This window comes from Cucurbita moschata, unplaced genomic scaffold (genome assembly GCF_002738365.1).
Source record: "Cucurbita moschata cultivar Rifu unplaced genomic scaffold, Cmos_1.0 Cmo_Scf00017, whole genome shotgun sequence".
Lineage (NCBI taxonomy): Eukaryota > Viridiplantae > Streptophyta > Magnoliopsida > Cucurbitales > Cucurbitaceae > Cucurbita > Cucurbita moschata.
The window spans coordinates 1,360,849-1,379,679 of record NW_019268533.1 but is presented as its reverse complement, the minus strand read 5'-3'; the positions used below and the strand labels follow the sequence as shown (position 1 = coordinate 1,379,679).

Sequence of the window (18,831 nt, the reverse complement as noted above, 5' to 3'; positions counted from 1 at the left end):
ATTTAAAATTTAAAAAAAAAAAAAAAAAAAAAAAGTCATGTCATCTAATTACTTAAAATTGAGGGAACAAAAATGCTATTAAATTGAATCTAATGCAACATGGGGACAAAAGTGTAAATTCACGTTTAATAAATTAATACGAAAATGAATATGGATTTTGTTCAAACCAAAGCTTCAAACAATGGGGGATGTGATCACTCGAGGATTCTAAAGGTTAGTTTTTTCGTTTTCAACGCCTTTTCTTTCCCGGCAAATATTTCCTGTTTGATCAGTCTTTTCCTCATCTTTCTGCTCGCGGTTCCCTTTGCTTGAATTTATTGATTCTTGATCCTCTGTAAACTTTCAATTCTTCAAATTCTGCTTCCGTTGGTTTGTTTCTCATTACTGTATTGGTAATTCAACCTGATGCTTGAGAAAAGCTGCAAAATACAATCTGGATGGCTTGTTAGTTGCATTTATGAAGTGTTATCCTTGCTTCCGTTTAGTGATATTCGCAGGTTTCTTTGTTGCATTTTGTCGAACAGGTGCTGTGCAATGCTCAATTTGGGGATTTTACTACAATTTCTTTACATTTTAATCTCTTCTCTCAAGTGGATTTTGCTCTGAAAGGAAATATTTGCTTTTTTTGTGTTTTCTCGTTGAATTTTAAGTCTATGAGCTCAGTAATGAAATGTGGTTACTGCCACTTGAACTGAACTTTAGTTGTTTCTTTACTCTTCAGTTCTTTTCTTGCTTGCCATTTATAGCTAAGCCCTATGTTTTAATACAAAACAAAATTATATATCTGCATTTGCACACATAGATACATTCATGAAATTGTTTCTTTCCCTTCATCCAGATGCTAAACTTGGAACGACATACCGAACTGGAAACGGAAAAGTGAAGTGTTTTTAAGATACATTCATAAATTTAAAGGGCATTTTCTCTGCCTAACTGATTGGAGCTTTTTGGTTTTCTAATCTGCCAGACGTTTTGGTTAAGTTATTGGATCAATTGGATGTTAAGAGAAAAATAATAACTTTAGGTTAAGGTTTATTGTTTATCTTACATTATTTAGGTCCAGCTAGCAAGACCTGGTTGAGGTGATGTGAATGTGTTATTGAAGTGGATTGTACCTTCTGCTTCTTATTGTTCAGTTCTTTTATTATTTAAAGATAATGCTTATGTACGGAATTGTGTATATGTATTCTTTTTTATTTAAGAGGAGGCCTTTGCTGTTCTTTATTTGAATGATCAAATGTAGATCTACATTTCCTTTTTCATATTACCAGCATGAAAGTGGAGCGTGAAGATTATGTTTTCTCCAGAAATGGCAATGAAGCTACCGGCTAACATTTGGATTCGACGCCAGCAGTGCCCATGTGGAGATTGGAAATGCTATATTAGATACGAAGGTGAAGATCAGGCCTCAATAAGTGGCCGGCTGGTGAAGAGTGAGACGGTACCCTCTCAATTATCTTCAGAATCTGTTTTCGCTCCCTATGTTGGTCAAATATTCAAAAGTGATGAGGATGCCTTTGAATACTACAGCAACTTTGCTCGGAAGAACGGGTTCTCAATTAGAAAAGCACGTTCAACAGAAAGCCAAAATTTAGGGGTTTATAGACGAGATTTTGTTTGTTATCGGTCTGGATATAATCAACCAAGGAAGAAGGCCAATGTGGAACACCCTCGGGAGCGGAAATCTGTAAGATGTGGCTGTGATGCTAAATTGTATTTGACCAAGGAAATTGTAGATGGTGTTAGTCAATGGTATGTGTCACAGTTCAGTAATGTTCATAATCATGAGTTGTTGGAAGATGACCAGGTGCGTCTGCTTCCAGCATATCGAAAAATACAGGAGGCCGATCAAGAACGCATCCTATTACTCTCCAAAGCTGGATTTCCCGTGAACAGGATTCTGAAGGTGTTGGAGTTAGAAAAGGGTGTACAACCTGGACAGTTGCCCTTTATAGAGAAGGATGTTAGGAACTTCGTTAGGACTTGTAAGAAAACTGTTGAAGAGAATGATGCTTTGCTGAATGAGAAAAGAGAGAACGAATTGCTGGAGCTTCTTGAGATATGCAAGGCTATGGCCAAGAGGGATACAGAGTTTGTTTTTGATTATACTAGAGATGAAAATGGTAAGGTTGAAAATCTATCATGGGCATATGGTGATCCTATTCATGCTTATTCTGTGCTCGGTGATGTAGTTTCTTTTGACACGAGCTATCGCTCTCTTACCTATGGGTTACTCCTTGGAGTTTGGTTTGGCATGAGCAATCATGGAAAGGCAATTATATTCGGCTGCGTCTTGCTGCAGGAAGAAAACTCGCATTCATTTTCTTGGGCTCTACAGGTTTGTGGACGCAATTTCTTGTCGTGTGTGCACCTACCTACACGTGTCTTTTCACAGTTTCTATTTTTATTTTTAACAGAAATTTGTACAATTCATGAGAGGAAAGCATCCACGGACTATTCTAACTGATATAGACTCAGGGCTCAGAGATGCCATATCAAGAGAACTGCCTAATACTAAACACGTCGTATGTATATGGCATATTCTATCTAAACTATCAAGTTGGTTCTTGTTGCCCCTTGGATTGCACTATGCAGACTTTAAAGTTCAGTTTGATATGTTGTGGCATCTGGAGAATATATCCGATTTTGAGCATCAATGGGATCTCTTGGTTGCACAATTTGGTCTTGCTTCTGATAAGCATATAGCTTTACTATATTTATATCGAGCATCATGGCCGTTTTCCTTCATTAGAAGTTCCTTTCTTGCTCGTACACTGACAGCTGATTTCTTTCAATCCTTAGAAACGTTCTTGAAAAGAATCTTGGGGGCACAGACATGTTTGCAAGTATTCTTTGAACAGGTATAGTTAACTGCGCTACTTCTTGTTTGTGAGATCCCACATCGGTTGGGGAGGAGAACAAAACACCCTTTATAAGGGTGTAGAAACCTCTCCCTAGCAGACGTGTTTTAAAAACCTTGAGGGGAAGCCCGAAAAGGGAAAGCCCAAAGAGGATAATATCTGCTAGCGGTGGGCTTGGGACGTTGCATTGATCTTTCTTGCTGGGGCAGTGGGGCAGGAGATTTATACTGGTTATCATATCAAACTAAATCTTTCAGTCTTTTGCCTATGTTTTTCTTGCAGGTCAGTAATGCTGCTTACTCCGGAAGTCGAGCCAAAGAAGGTATGCAGTATTTACATATTAAGACAGGCATGCCTATAGAAGAGCATGCACAGAGTACTCTTACACCTTATGCCTTCAATGTGTTGCAAAATGAAATTGTGCTATCCATGCAATATGTTGCTACAGAAATGGGAAATGGTTCATATCTTTTGCAACACTATAAGAAAATGGATGTCGAGCGTCTTGTTAGTTGGACACAAGATGACGAGCAAGTCCACTGTGCCTGTAAAGAGTTTGATCATTCAGGAATATTATGCAGGCATTCAATCCGAGTACTTGCGGTGAAGAACTATTTTAAACTCCCAGATAAATACTTTTTACTTCGTTGGCGACTACAGAACTCTTTAGGTACTATAGACGATGCACATTCTCAAGGCAGAAGCGAAGCATGCGCCCAAGTTTTTCATTCTCTTGCTGCAACTCTCTTGACAGAGTCCTTGATATCCCAGGAGCGTTTTAATTATGTTCATAGAGAACTCTCAGGCCTCCTTGAGCATGTCAGAACCATGCCAGTAGTTGATGAGTTTTCCTTGAACAGGACGACGGTTAACGAGTTTAATGATCCATAGATATTGTGATCTCTCCTCACCATATGTTTTTATCTAGATTTTCCATCTCAAGAATTCAAAGATCTCGGGGTATGAAATTGAGTGCTCATTTCAACACCACCTATCAGAAAAACTGGGATTCTGTATGAAAATCCCTGCATCATCCAGTGCTTCATTACAGTTGTATTCTTTACAGTTATTGTATAAAAACATCGATACGACGAAAAGGAAATCTTACTTTTTTTCTTTTATAGTAAACATGGGGAAGAATACTGTAGAAAGTTAGCTGGAAAGTTGTCTTTCCTGATTTACCTATCAATTTGCTTCTGGTTTCAGTTGCCTTTGTATAATTAACTTAGAATAATATCTATAAGTCTTTATTCATCATTCTACTTTGATTTGCAACTTGGCTGCTGATTTAGTTTCTCTAAATGAATGATCCTGTAAGCTATGCAAAGAGATCTTGTTGACACTGATTGGGATGGTAATTTTCCATCTCTATTCTGAAGCACTCATTTGTTTTCTGAAAACATTCATTTATGGAAAACATTCTTATTCTTTCTGTCTGTTGTTTGTCAGCATCTCTGCAGACCTCATGAATCTGTAGGGTCCCCTGAAGGAAATGGATCAAATGCTCTACTGACACTCAGCGTCCCCCCACACTCACAATGCTGGTATTTGGTATGTTTGGTTGTTTGGTTCCAATGAAATGACCCAAGCCCACCGCTAGCAGATATTGTCCTTTTTGGACTTTTCCTTTTAGGCTAAAGAGGATAATGTCTACTAGCGGGACTCAGGTTGTTCCAAATAGTATTAGAGCCAGACATTGAACAGTGTGCCAGTGAGGACACTGGGCTCCCAAAGGGGTGGATTGTGATCCCACATTGGTTGGAGAGGGGAACGAAGCACTCCTTATCTAGGTGTGGAAACCTCTCCCTAGAAGACACGTTTTAAAACCTTGGACTGTTATAATTTCACTGTGGAAGCATGATTTTCTTGTTACCCCATGTTCTCAAATCATTTTCTGAAGTAAATTGTGCCCTTTCCACAGATGCAATGGAGTGGAGAAAATGGTATGGCTGTTGAGCATGCGGCAAAGGCATGATATTATTGCAGATTCTCCCATAATAAGGTATTTGATCCTTGTTTGTTTTGTTCATAGAAAGCTAAAGATGTTTGGTAGAATGGGAAGATAATCAGATCAATGAATATCTTGAATCAGCCAATTGAATCATCATATGCAGATAAAATACTTGTTAAATATTATAATCTCAAATCTAAAAGACGAGATGATTTTGATGAGATCAGCCAAAATATGTTATGTGAGGTTGAAATCTTCCCCCATGTTCAAAAAAGGGAGCATGAATGCCAGCTCATTATGCTCTCAAGACATGCTCACTTACCCAACAATGGTTTGAAGCTGTCCCTACCTGCCTGCCATTATACCCAAAGCTTCTTACAAAACTCACCCCTTCATCTATGGTTGAAAACCAAGTCCTTGTCTTCTCATTTTTGCTCTTAACCCAACATATGATGTGCTTTTTAAGCATGTTCGGAACTGTTCTTTCTTCTTTTCGATAAACTAGATTGTCGAGGATCAATCTCTTTATATCATATTCGGTAGCTCGTTCTTGCTAATCTTCACTTAGGCTCGAAGGATATTTCCAAATTTTCAGACCTTAGCTGCCGTAGGTACCCTTTAAGGGTGATGTAGTGTATGAATATGTGAAACACGAACTAACTATTAAAAAATTGTTATATATTTGCCATGGAGCTTTTCCCTAAGACAACGTTACAAATAAAAGATGAAAATTTTAAGCTTTAGATGCAACCTTACATCAATAAATAGTTGAACAATCATTGACGGAACAGAGTTGAAAAATCAATGATGGGTTCATCTACCCTGACTGTTTGAAACAACACGAACACTGTAACTTCACTTGACATATTGTGTCTTTTATGTCATGTTAACCAATAGGATCAATCTTTTGACCCAATGAATAGTTCATACTCGAAAGTCTTTTTTCTAAAAAATGACCTAAGATTTGGAGTCAAGTGACCCTTTCAAAGGAAGCTTCTTGTAGAGTGGGAACAAACATATTGGGACAAAGAAGGACACATAAACAAAAATACAAAAACAAAATGAACAGAAAGACAAGGGACCAAACACCAACCCAAAAGATGCTGATGACATGTCTACTTGTACCACAATTTGTTACAGAGTTGGAACCATTTATACCCAAATTCTATTTTTTTTTTCCCTTGAGCAAACATTGGATAAGGACATTGACTCATTGAGGCCAACTTTTTATTTTTTATTTATTTATTATTATTATTTTTTTTTTTGTGGATGCTTCCTCGTGGCGTTGTTGATGTCATCATATTTTAGGAGAAAAATAAATTTAACTTTGAATTCGTGTAACAGTTCAAGCCCATTGCTAACTGATGTTGATCAACTTTGAAGTTTTAAGGGTACAATAGTGTAACAGCTCAAGTCCACCGCTAACTGATATTGCCCACTTTGACTGTTACGTATCGTTGTCAGTCTCATAATTTTAAAACACGTCTATTAGGAGAGGTTTTCATATCCTTATAAGGAGGCTCCGTTCCCCTCTCTAACCAATGTGATGTATCACAAATAAATTCGAAAGTTTTTTTTTTTTTTTTTTACAAAATCATCCCGACGAACGTATGAGCAAATTTGGGTTTTTTTATTTATATTAATGTAATAATATTCCAAGCTAATTATGCCAATAAGAAAAACCACTCTTTTCACAATAATTTGAAAGGTAAAATTCTTTCTATATCCCATAGAAGAGAAGTGAAGAACAGAGTAAAAATTACAGAGTCAGATTTTTTTTTTTTTTAATTTATATTCTTAGTTACAAAATAAGCACTTGCTGTGATTCAAGTTTGATTCCTGCCTTCATTTTTCTGATAAATTCTTCAAATTTCTTGTCCAATTCTTCATTGCTCAAAGCCCCAACTTCTTCTGCTTCTTCTTCTTGTTCTTCTTGTTCTTCTTGTTCTTCGTGTTCTTGTTGCTCTTCTTCTTCTTTAACCAATCTTTCACTTTCTTCTTGTTCTTCTTCTGCAATAAACCCATTTTCCCTTTCTTCTCCATCTTCAACTTTTCTCTCAATTATTGTGGTGGAATCCTCCATTGCAGCCCCTAGAGATTCAGCTTCTCTGCTGCCATGTCCGCCGCACTGTTCGCGGCCAGAGCTACTGATAAGACCGGAGTTTCGAACGATGAAGACAAGGAGGCCATTGCAGAGCAAGAACATGTAGTTTTTGTGGATTGTTGCAGAGATATAAAGGTTCAAAGAGTGGAGGAAAGGGAGGAGAGATGAGTAAAACACCATTGCAGAGAGCACAGAAGCTGAAATCACTAACTTCATTGTTGAAAATCAGCAAAATTTGAAGAACTTGATTGAAGATTTGATGACTTTGGCCAATTGGGTCAATTGGGTGTTTCAAATTTTTCACAAAGATTCAAACTTTTTTCTTTTCTTTTGAAGAAGACCGGTGGGAGTGGAATTGGGTGTTTTAAAAAAAATGCTTTGTTTTTGCTATATTTATAATGAATTGTGGAACACAGTGTGAACACAAAAAGTAGTGCTTTTACAATATTACCCTTTATCGTGTGGGGTGGTGCCAGTGATTTAGGGGTAGTTTGGGTAATGGGGTTGAACCCGTCAACTTTTTGGTTAATTTTTCTTTTGTGAAGACTTTGACGGTGACTTCTTAATTCTATTTGTACCAAATGTTTGTGTTTGAAAAGTATGAAAAACGAGTTAGTTTCAAGATCTCGAATCGATCAAATATCTTTTTTAGAGAACGAAATAGCAATTGATCCCACTTAAAACGAGTTGGCTATCTTTGTGGCATCGATAGTACAAGTTCGTGAAGAGATTTGAACAAAAAGAATGGGGGAAGCGGCTCGATCGACAAAAGAAGAGGGAAACCTCTCAACCTGACAGTAGATTACATTTGTGTGAGAGAAGCGTGCATTCACGTTTTCCGACATCGAAACCGAGGAAAAAATATTTTCATAAATATATTTTAAACATAAAAAAATAATAATAAATTAATTAATGCGATTGATTTATGAAATTAAAAAAATAATAATAATAAACTAAATATCTTATTTTATTCCTTTTTCTCTCGACTTTAGGTGGACTTGAAATAATGAAATATATAAAGCTAAGTAGCTAAGATGGATTGGGCTCTCAAATGTGAAAAGAATAGAAAGGCCCATGAGATCTTAGCCCATTAACAATTATGGACTCAAAGCCCAACATTGGTGAAGAAAATGTGAAATTATAATTCTCTTCAATTATTAGACCTATAAGCCCAACATACGTTTTGACAGCTGGCATTATTAAAATTTTGAGATTTTTAGCGTTTTTGTATGGTTACGATGGATGTTATAATAAAGTACGAAGGTATAGCTTATATACGTATTATGACAATATTTTATAGCGTTTTTTTAATTAATGTTATAATATATAAATATAGTTTTAATCTTATACTATAGTAAAGTTATTTAATCTTTTATAATTATTATAATTATCGTAATAACATTGTGAAAGCAGTGATTTTCTGCCATGCACTAAGTGGAGATTTGTGGATCTTTACCGCTTTTTTTTCTTTTCTTTTTAATAGCTTTTCATATTTTCTTATAGTGGTTGCTAGTGCAACAAAATCAAGACGAGGAAATCAAAAATTGGCGATGGAAGACGCTATAGAACTCTATTGTCAAGAGGACAGAGAGGAGTGAAAATGGGAGAGAGAATGAAGAAAATTGAAGAATTCGACAAATTTCAAGTATTTGCTCAATTTTAATTAGAGGATAATACAATGAATTCTCTCGGTCGAATGACGCTAGCAAAAGGTTTGAAAAACTTAGGTCAAACCCGAAAACGAAGGTTAGATATTTAATCACACACCAACGTGCAAGGTCAACTAGGTCCTTTTGTCCTTAAAAAGGAGTCAACATTGGCGGGATGAAAATTAAATATATTGTCAAGTGGCTCATGGCCACCAATTATTGCTACGTAGTTGGACCAACTTGTTTATACGTACTTTTAGCTCAAATTTCAAATAGTTTGAAAGGTGAAATTGCTCGTTTACGGGTTTAATCTCTAAACGCTCAGCTTCGTATCTGTTTAATCTCTGAACGCTCAGCTTCGTATTGGTTTAATCTTTGAATCTTTAAAACATATTTAATAAGTTTTTTAACTTTCAATCTTGTATCTAATAAGTTGATTAAACAATGTTTATCCTTTTAATTTAATTTCATTTAAGTCTACATATTTCAATTATCCAAATTTAACTTTTGAATAATAATAAAATAATAATAATTTTTTAGTTAAAAAAACACGACCACCTGCATATATTTCTAAAATTTATAAAGTTAGTTAATTTTTAAAATAAAATTAAAAATAAATTAACTCCACGAATTTTCTTTTAGGTTTATTAAAAACAGGACCAGTGTGAAATAAAATTAAATTATAGAAACTAAAATAGAATTTTAATTAAAAAATGACTTAATGAAAACACCATAATATTAAATAATTCATATTAGTCAGAACTCAAAAACAAGAAAATTGAGTGTAGGCCTGTATTTCCTCCTCGCTTGAAGAAAAAATGGAATACAATATTATGAAAAAAATCAACATATTTATTTATTTATTCCACGAAAAACGCTGATTTCCAGCCGAATCGGGGTTTGAATCTTCACTTGTTTAGAAAATCATCTTGCTATCTTCTCAAGATCAGCCATTACCGACCACCATGAAGAAGATGAAGCCATCATTTTGCTGTCTGGTTTTCTTGTTCTTCCTCGTCTTCTCTGCAACTCAATGCTCCGCCGCCACTTGCCAAAGCTCAGAGAGGGCTGCTCTGCTGCAGTTCAAGAACAGCTTCGTTCCTAACCCTTCTTGCTTAGGCTCTCCTCCGGTGGTTGCTTCCTGGGGCGTTGAAGGTGGAACAACAGATGATTGCTGCTCCTGGGACGGCGTCGAGTGCAGCAACCAGACTGGAAATGTTGTCGGAATTGACCTTGCCAGCGGCTGTCTGTACGGTTCCATTGACTCTAACAGCAGCCTTTTTCGACTGGTTCATCTTCAAACTCTTACTCTCTCCGACAACAACTTCAATTTGTCCCAAATCCCTGGAGGGATTGGACAGCTTACTGACTTGAGGCAGCTGGATCTTGCTGGTTCTGGGTTTTCTGGGCCAATCCCTTCGGCGATATCAAGGTTGTCTAAGTTAGAGACGCTGCGTCTCAGTAGCATTAATATATCTTCTGCTGTTCCTGATTTTGTTGCAAATATGTCTTCTTTGAGGTCTGTGAGTTTGGGAGCTTGTGGGCTGACTGGAATTTTTCCTCAGAAAATCTTTCACTTACCAAATTTGCAGCATCTTGTTCTTCCATACAATCCACATCTCTCTGGTTCTTTGCCTGAGTTCAACATGAACAGTTCTCTTGTGAGGATATGGCTTGAACAAACTGCATTTCATGGTGAACTACCTTCTTCCATTGACAACCTTAAGTCCTTGACTTCCTTAAAGTTAGGAAATAGTAGTTTTTCTGGGATTGTTCCTGCTACAATTGGTAACCTTACTGGACTACTGGAGTTAGAGCTTTATGCAAACAACTTTAGTGGCCCAATCCCGTCGTCACTCGAACGCCTAACCGAGCTGACTCGTCTATTTCTTAGCTATAATAAGTTCAGAGATGCAACTTTGTCTTGGGTTGGTAAGCAGAACAAGCTTGCTTACTTGGGACTTTCTGGGATTCGTTTAAGTGGCACTCTGTTGCCTTCTGTTGGAAACTTGACTAACCTTGTTCAGTTACTTCTGGGTGAAAATGAACTAACGGGTGAGATTCCATCTTGGATAGGCGATTTTGCAGAGCTAACCGATCTTCATCTGTATGGAAACAAATTGAGTGGTTCAATTCCCAAGTCTTTCTCTCAACTTATGAACCTGAAGCACCTTTATCTTCAGTCTAATTACTTGAATGGGACTGTGGAAATGAGCATGTTTATGAAACTTGAGAGCCTTACTGAACTTCACCTCACTGCCAATAAGTTGACAGTTCTTGATGATCATGTAGGTAAGCCAAATGAAACACTTCCAAACTTCAACCTTCTAGGACTTGGATCCTGCAATTTAACTCAGATTCCAACATTTCTTGAAAAACAGAATGAGTTAGAGTTATTAGAACTTGGAGAGAACAATATTCAAGGCCAGATACCCAAATGGATGTGGAGCATGAGTAGAGAAAGATTGATGGTTTTGAACTTGAGTCACAACGCCCTAACGGGTGTAGAAGAGTTTCAAGATGCTCTTCCTTGGCTTAATCTCACTGTGTTAGATCTCTCTAATAACAGGTTACGAGACTCACGTCCAATTCTACCAGCCATATGCAAATTAAGCAAGCTCGTGGCCCTCGATTTGTCGAGTAATCTAATGAGTGGTGTGCTTCCACAATGTATTGGAACTTTCGGTTCTTTGGATATTATGAACTTTAGACAGAACTCACTTCATGGAACTATTCCTGATACCTTCAGAAGTGGGAGCAAACTAAGGTTTCTTGATTTCAGTCGCAATCAGTTGCAAGGTCAAGTGCCAAGATCGTTAGCCAATTGCAAGATTTTGGAGATCATGGACTTGAGTGACAATCAGTTAACCGATGGTTTTCCTTTTTGGATTGGAACTCTTCCAATGTTAAGACTTCTAATACTTCGATCCAATCACTTCCATGGAATAATCGAAGAACCTGAAACCAATACAGAGTTCCCCATGTTACGAATTGTTGATTTCTCCTTCAATAACTTTTCGGGTGATCTCCCATTGAAGTATATAACTAATTCGAAAGGAATGAAGATTTTCAACACGACTGCGTCAGCATATCGAAACACATTTATAACTTTCTCATTCGACTATGTTTGGGCTCTTGAATTTTTCTATTCCACCACAATAACCATGAAAGGTTATCAGAGAGATTACTCAAGGATTCAAGAGGTTTTTACAAGTCTCGATCTCTCAAGCAACAGATTTGAAGGACAGATACCGGATCTTGTTGGGAACCTAGAAGGCCTTCAATCTCTCAACCTTTCCCACAACATGCTTTCTGGCCCCATCTCGCCATTGATGAAGAACATGGCACGACTGGAGTCTTTGGACCTGTCACACAACCAACTCTCAGGACCAATACCTCCAGAACTCTCACAACTTCATTTCCTTTCAATATTTGATGTCTCTTACAACAATCTCTCTGGTCCAATACCAACAGGGAACCAATTTAACAATGTTGATAACAGCTCGTATGTGGGGAATGTGGGATTATGTGGAGATCCATTATCAAAGCAATGTGGAGATTCCAAGCCACCTTCATCAGATTCTGATGAGGATGAAGATGAGGGATCTGATTTTAAGATTAAGTTTAAGACTGTCTTGATTGGATATGGATGTGGAGCGTTGGTTGGAATGATTGTTGGGAACTACATCCTTGGAAGGAAGGAAGAATGGTTTAAAAAGACCTTCAAGATTGGAATACCCAAAAACTGGGAGGAATGAAGGAGCGCAAGATGAGACCCAGGAGTGGATGATATTGGGTATCTCAGATGCCTGAATATGAAGGACATATTGTTGCTTTATCTTACTTTGTTGTTTCCAAGTGTAGAAAAAGGGCTCTTGTTGTAACACAACAAATAGGAACAGGGAATTTTGGCTGATTACACAGGTAGAACAACTTGTACTATAATACAACTATATTGTTTATATATGTAACATAGTGAGTATATATGATTCAAATACAGCAACTCCCACCATCAACAGCTGAGTTTTCAACTATGATTTGGGATGTCCTACAACTTGAAGATGCATTCAAAAGGAAAAAAAACAAGGGAAATTTTGAGGAAAACAACGTAATCTTTTAAAATTCACAGTCAAGAAAGGAAGTTGGTGGCTGACGGACATATTATTCATTTTTTATATCATCATGCAGCAACGTTCAAAGAAAGGCTGTTTGAATCTTCATTCTTCAGAACCAATTGGGCTTCACAAATCCTAAAGTTTAGTGGGTCTCGTTTTCATTATTAGTTTAAAGTTTTAATTGATATAGGATTAGCTTAGAGGATATATGGCATGAAAGATCTTAGGCTAATTTTCCCTAGACTGATTCACCTTCTTGGCCAATTCAGTCAGTTCAATCCATAGACCCATAGCATTTGGGCAATAACTAAAGTGGTAGAAGACAACATCATACACCTACCACAACAAACCTCACTTGACTTCATTTGCTTAATGACCATGACTTATGAGTTCATGACTTTACAGATGTTAGATTTTGCTTGATCAAACTTTTCAAAGTAGGAATGGCTCTGTTTTTCGTCTCTTTTTTCCTTATCTTTGAAACACATGGCATCGGAAACTTGTCGTGTAATGGGATCGACAAAGGGACGGAGTCAAGGGGTCCATGGATTCTTTTCTCATATCCATGGATGACATTTTGGACATGAAGATCTTGATTCCTACATATAAAACAGAAGTAATCCCCAAGTGTGGAATTACATCAGTGTATATCATGGAGATATCAGCATCTTTTTCTTCCTCATATGGTGCTTCCTATGTGGCTGTACTGTTAACTTTGCTTTTCGCCACAACTCATTGCTTGTCCTCTACTCATCCACTGTGCCATGATGAAGAAAGGGATGCCCTTTTGCAGTTCAAGGAAAGCTTTTTGTTTGACAAGTCTGCTAATTGTTCTCATGCATTTCCCAAGACAGCTTCTTGGCGAGTTGATAGCAGGAGTAGCGATGATTGTTGTTTGTGGCGTGGTGTGGAGTGTGACAAGACAACAGGGCATGTGGTCGGTCTTGACCTCGGCAGTGATTGCCTCTATGGTTTCCTAAATTCCAATAGCAGCCTCTTTCGACTTGTTCATCTTCAAAAGCTTAACCTTGCACTCAATAACTTCAATTTCTCTGAGATTCCTGCAAGAATCCAACAACTTTCTGACTTGATGCTTCTCAACCTCTCTGGTTCTACATTTTCAGGACAAATCCCAGCTGAAATCTCTAAGTTGTCCAACTTGTTGGCCTTAGACTTGTCTCAAAATATCGAAGTCTCTTCGGGAGAAAGGTTGTTGAAACTTAGAAATCCTGATTTCAATAGTTTTGTGGCAAACTTCACTAAACTTGAGCATCTTAGTCTTAGTAAGGTTGACATATCATCCAAAGTCCCAGATTACTTGGCAAATTTATCTTCTTTAGAATCCCTTCGCTTGTCTGATTGCGGCTTGTGGGGTCGATTTCCCATTGAAATATTTCAGTTTCCGAAACTAAAGATACTTGAAATACCATACAATCCGAATCTCGTCGGTTATCTTCCTGAATTCAACTCAAGCAATTTGCTCGAGGAATTATGCCTCGAGTACTCAGGAATAACTGGCAAAATACCACATTCAATTGGAAATCAACATTCCTTGACTGTGTTTGATGTAGCAGGATGCAACTTATCGGGGACTGTTCCTCCTTCACTTGGAAACCTCACCCACCTCAAGATATTAGTCCTTCGTTCAAACAAGTTCAGTGGCCAAATTCCTTCTTCCTTCAAAGATCTTACTGGGTTAAACTTTCTGCACCTCACCTCCAATTATTTCACTGATGCAACCCTGTCTTGGGTTGGTATGCAGACCAAACTTGCATATTTGGGTCTTGCATATATCAGCCAAATAAAAAATGAAGGAATGTATGGTGTTCCCTCTTCACTCTGCAACTTGAGTTCTCTTATTTACCTTGACATTTCTGGCAACTCCATTGGTGGCCTGCTTCCCGGTTGTATGGGGAATTTCAGTTCTTTGGAAGTTCTGAGACTGAGCGATAATATGTTTCATGGAAGCATTCCTGACACCTTCATCGGCGAAAGCAATCTACGGGCCATTGATTTCAGGCAGAACCAATTTCAGGGTAAAGTTCCAAGATCTTTGGCAAACTGTCAAATGCTAGAGAATATAGACCTCAGTTACAATCAACTGACTGACGTTTTCCCATCTTGGCTGGGAGCTCTTCCAATGTTGAGCCTTCTCATGTTGCAATCCAATCGATTCTACGGGATTATCAAAGAGCCGAAGACCAATTATGACTTTCCGAGATTGCGTGTTATTGATCTCTCTTATAATAACTTATCAGGTGACCTGCCACTCAAAAGCATCAGTAATTGGAATGCCATGAAGATTACTACCCCAACTACCAAATCAACATATATGAAAGCAAACAGTACATGCTTCTTTTTTGCAAATTATGCTTGGGCACTCGAGTATTATTACTCAATCACCATAATCAATAAAGGGTATGAGAGAAGCTTCTCCAAGATTCAAGAGGCTTTCACCAGTATGGATCTCTCAAGCAACAGATTCAAAGGCGAAATTCCGGATCTAATCGGCAAATTAAAGGGTCTCCATTCTCTCAATCTGTCTCACAACATGCTCAGTGGTCAAATCCCATCGTCATTGGGTAACATAACACAGCTTGAATCTCTGGATCTTTCAAACAACAGGCTTTCAGGGGAGATTCCAGAGACACTGGCTCAGCTCACTTTCCTTTCAACTTTTGATGTCTCCCAAAACAACCTCTCGGGTCTAATACCAGAAGGGAACCAGCTTAACAACATTGAAAGCAGTTCGTATGAGGGCAATGTAGGATTGTGTGGGAAGCCATTGGTGAAGAAATGTGGGGAATCTGAGGCCAAGGAACTATCATCTTCAACCTCAGAGGAAGATGATGAAGCGTCTATGTTCAATTTTGGTTGGAAAATAGTGTTGATTGGATATAGTTGTGGGGTAGTGTTTGGAATGGTGGCTGGGAATTATGTAATCAAGAGGAAGGAAGCATGGTTTCTGAGGATCTACAGAGTTGCACGACCAAAGAGAAAGATGACAAGGAGGACAAACCATTAAAAGAGATGCTAAAGTTCTAGTTTTCCACTTTGTAGAATAAAAGTGAGTTTATGATAGATTTTTAGGATAGTAAGAAGTGTTTTTAGCACAGCACACAAAGCACTGGATAGAAATGTTTGACTCACAAACGTTTTAAAGGCATCTCAAATTCACTATAAGCAAAAATCTCTACAGAATGGCTCGAGTTTCAGTACCATTTGAATTGTATTTCCCTCCATAGCCATATTCACGCAGCAATATTAACCAAAATAAGAAGATCCAATATAAACCTCATCCTACCTATGTCAAACATAAATGAACACATTTCTATTTCCATTTCTTTTCCATAAACATAAGGTTTAAATATTGTTTTGATTCTTATACTTTCAAGAGTTAAGTCGAAATATCTATTTTAGTCTTCATATAGTTCAACTTTTATTCATTTTGGTTCGTGTGCTTTCGAAACATTCGAAACATTCTTGATTTGGTCCATTCACTCACATTCTTATCTCATTTTTAATCAACATTTTAGCACGATGATTCATCCATAAGATGTAACCATAATTTTGCCTTATTGTGGGCTAAAATGCTTACAATTCGAAAGAATGGCAACCAGAATGAACACAATCAATAGTATTTAAACCTAAAGATCAATAAAGAAAGAAAGCAAGCAAGCAAACATTAAACACGAACTCATCTTTCATTTCAAATGGAGTAAAACCCTAATGGCCCTACCATTTATGATGAGAAGAAATGGGCAAAAACAGTAAGGTTTCAGAGAGCAATCCCAATTTCCATGCGTGGATCATAGAAGCAATGACACAGAGTGGGCTAAACATTGAAAGGCAGTGATTCTTTTTGGAGAAAGGAAGAAAGAAAGGTCAAATCGAAAGAAGATCTTGGAATATGTAAATATAAAACAAGAACAAGAAACAGAAAATCCGCTGAACCCGATAAACCTTTTCCATTAAATTGCTACACAACAACAAAACTCTCACCTCATTTCTTCCACTTCCTTGCTACATCAACTTTTCCCTTTGGCGCCATCTTCTTCATCTTTGATACCTCTCTCTCCCTCCAAAATCATTTTATATCCATTCTAATTTTTTTTTAATTATATAAAAAATGAAAAGAAAATTAAAAAATGTAAAAATAAAATTAAGAAAAAGAGTAAAAAATGCTTCACGCCACTTAATTGGGCCAGGTGGCTAGACTGCAAAAGCCCAACAAACACGCAAATTTTACTCTTTTTATTGTTATTATTATTTATTTATTTTACAATCTGCTAAGTTAGGCAGTTGCTTTCTACTTTGTTCATCTTTCTTCAAAAATCCCTCTCTCGATCGAGGAATTGAAACAATCAATCAATCAAGAAGAAGAAGAAGAAGAAGAAGAAACAGGTTAATCATGCAGCCAAATGCACCACAGGGAGATACCAAACGCAAGAACAACAGCAAGAAAATCAAATTCTCAATCAACGATCACCTCGATATCCTCACCGAAATCCTCAAGCGACTCGACGGTCCTTCCCTCTGCGCCGCCGCCTGCGTCTGCCGTCTCTGGTGTGCCCTAGCTCGCAACGACGATTCGCTCTGGGAGCATCTCTGTTTCCGTCACGTCTCCTCTCCGCCTCTCTCTTCCGTCCGTCCTCTCATCCTCGCTCTCGGCGGCTACAAGAGACTCTACATGCTCTGCCTTCGTCCCGTCCTCTCCCGATTGAATCGCTCCGGTTTGGTCCCCCGCGTACGGACTCTCCAAGATCAGGTACAGCGACTCTCGCTCTCCTTGTTCTGCGTCGATTATTACGAGAGAAACGGTTGGCTCGGCGGCGATGCGGCCGCCGCGGCTCCGTCGCTGCGGTTCCTCTGCAAACCGGTGAACGTATAATTTGTTTGTTTGTTTCCTGCTTCTCATCATTTTCTCTTTCCCGTTCCATTCTGAAACGTATTTCATTTGGAATTGTCTCATAGGACAAAAACTGAATGCCACTCCCGTATTTTTCTTCGAATATATTTCAATTTTTAATTAAATAATTAAATATTATATTTCCGTCTCACTCGAAATAAAATTTGGAAATTAATATTGTAACCTTTTTATTATTATTTATGAAAGGAAAAAAAAAACAAATTTGTTTTTTTTTATCGTTTAGAGACAAAACTTTAATAATTGTAAATGTTTGATTAGTTCAAACATAACCAGTTGAATTTAAAAAAATAATAATAATAAGATTCTCAATTTTTTTTTTATTCACGGACTAAATGGACACAAACTTTAACATCTTAGCTAAGTTTAATAATTAAATATATAATTTAATAATTAAATAAACATACATAATTTAATAATTAAATAAACATACACTTCAACGTATTCACTAACACAGTGCAGTGTTTGGTTTTAAGATTGTAGTACCATTTGTAATAATCCAAGTCCATCGCCCATAAATATTGTCCGTTTTAGCCTCGTTAATCTCATAGGTAAAATGTTTATACTAGAGAAATTGTCTAACTCTACCCTGACTAATGTATCGCAACATTTGGTAAATGTTCGTACTGACTCTAATACCATTTGTAACAATTCAAGCTCACTGCTAATGTTTTGGTTCGACATGTAACGTAGCTCACGATTTTGAAAAATATGTCTACTAATGAAAGGGTCTAGCCCTACTCCGACCAATGCATCACGTCGTCCAATAATCGAGGCTCTAAAACCACTGAAACAACTCAAGCCTACAGCTAACAGATATTGTCTGCTTTTGTTCGTGTCACCATCAGTCTGCTAGGGATAAGTTTCCACACTCTTGTAAGGAAAGACTCTATTCCTCTCTCTAATCGATCTGAAATCTTACCATTCACTTCTCTAAGACGCCCAACGTCCTTACTAGCACACCGCTGACGAACTCGGATACCATTTGCAACAGTCTATGTCTATCGCTAGTATATATTGTCCACTTTAAACTTTTCCTTTCGAGTAAAACGAGTCTATTAGAGAGAGAGAGTCTAACCCTAGTTCGACCATTGTATCATACACGATAAATGCTCGTAAGCTAAATTTATTTTAACCAACAAAAATTAATAAGTAAAGTTGGAAAGGGTAAACACGTAATTTAGATGGATTGTAGACGGAAAAAGGGGGGGGGGGGGGGGGGGG

The 18,831-nt window shown here is 37.5% G+C and overlaps 4 protein-coding genes across 13 annotated transcripts; all 4 read left to right on the top strand.

Moving 5' to 3' along the window:
- Positions 1–154: 154 nt before the first annotated feature.
- Positions 155–4,123, top strand: LOC111455437 (putative protein FAR1-RELATED SEQUENCE 10). Of its 10 annotated transcripts, none has more exons than XM_023097117.1 (5): positions 157–213; positions 1,272–2,123; positions 2,193–2,338; positions 2,418–2,861; positions 3,144–4,123. In XM_023097117.1, exons 2-5 carry the CDS (start codon positions 1,295–1,297, stop codon positions 3,750–3,752), a joined length of 2,028 nt encoding a protein of 675 aa, XP_022952885.1. In that variant the 5' UTR covers positions 157–213; positions 1,272–1,294; the 3' UTR covers positions 3,753–4,123. The 10 variants fall into 10 exon arrangements, with proteins under 10 accessions (XP_022952876.1, XP_022952885.1, XP_022952874.1 ...); XM_023097109.1 differs by adding an exon at positions 525–590 and having other exon boundaries at positions 177–213; positions 1,272–2,338; XM_023097114.1 differs by lacking the exon at positions 157–213 and adding exons at positions 220–334; positions 525–590 and having other exon boundaries at positions 1,272–2,338.
- Positions 4,124–9,358: 5,235 nt separating this feature from the next.
- LOC111455074 (receptor-like protein 12) lies at positions 9,359–12,652 on the top strand. Its single transcript, XM_023096602.1, has one exon. It carries the CDS (start codon positions 9,531–9,533, stop codon positions 12,321–12,323), a length of 2,793 nt encoding a protein of 930 aa, XP_022952370.1. The 5' UTR covers positions 9,359–9,530; the 3' UTR covers positions 12,324–12,652.
- Positions 12,653–13,245: 593 nt separating this feature from the next.
- LOC111455521 (receptor-like protein 12) lies at positions 13,246–15,705 on the top strand. Its single transcript, XM_023097238.1, has one exon. The coding sequence runs from the start codon at positions 13,246–13,248 to the stop codon at positions 15,703–15,705; it is 2,460 nt and encodes an 819-aa protein (XP_022953006.1).
- Positions 15,706–16,892: 1,187 nt separating this feature from the next.
- LOC111455075 (F-box protein SNE-like) lies at positions 16,893–17,727 on the top strand. The gene has a single exon (XM_023096603.1). The coding sequence runs from the start codon at positions 17,092–17,094 to the stop codon at positions 17,569–17,571; it is 480 nt and encodes a 159-aa protein (XP_022952371.1). The 5' UTR covers positions 16,893–17,091; the 3' UTR covers positions 17,572–17,727.
- The last annotated feature ends 1,104 nt before the right edge of the window (positions 17,728–18,831 follow it).

Excerpts from the sequence above, each read along its gene's own strand:
- LOC111455437 (XM_023097108.1), top strand. The coding sequence starts at position 1,295 with ATGTTTTCTCCAGAAATGGCAATGAAGCTACCGGCTAACATTTGGATT. Across the intron at positions 2,339-2,417 it reads CATTTTCTTGGGCTCTACAG|AAATTTGTACAATTCATGAG; the intron begins GTTTGTGGACGC and ends TATTTTTAACAG. Across the intron at positions 2,862-3,143 it reads TGCAAGTATTCTTTGAACAG|GTCAGTAATGCTGCTTACTC; the intron begins GTATAGTTAACT and ends TTTTTCTTGCAG.
- LOC111455074 (XM_023096602.1), top strand. The coding sequence starts at position 9,531 with ATGAAGAAGATGAAGCCATCATTTTGCTGTCTGGTTTTCTTGTTCTTC.
- LOC111455521 (XM_023097238.1), top strand. The coding sequence starts at position 13,246 with ATGGATGACATTTTGGACATGAAGATCTTGATTCCTACATATAAAACA.
- LOC111455075 (XM_023096603.1), top strand. The coding sequence starts at position 17,092 with ATGCAGCCAAATGCACCACAGGGAGATACCAAACGCAAGAACAACAGC.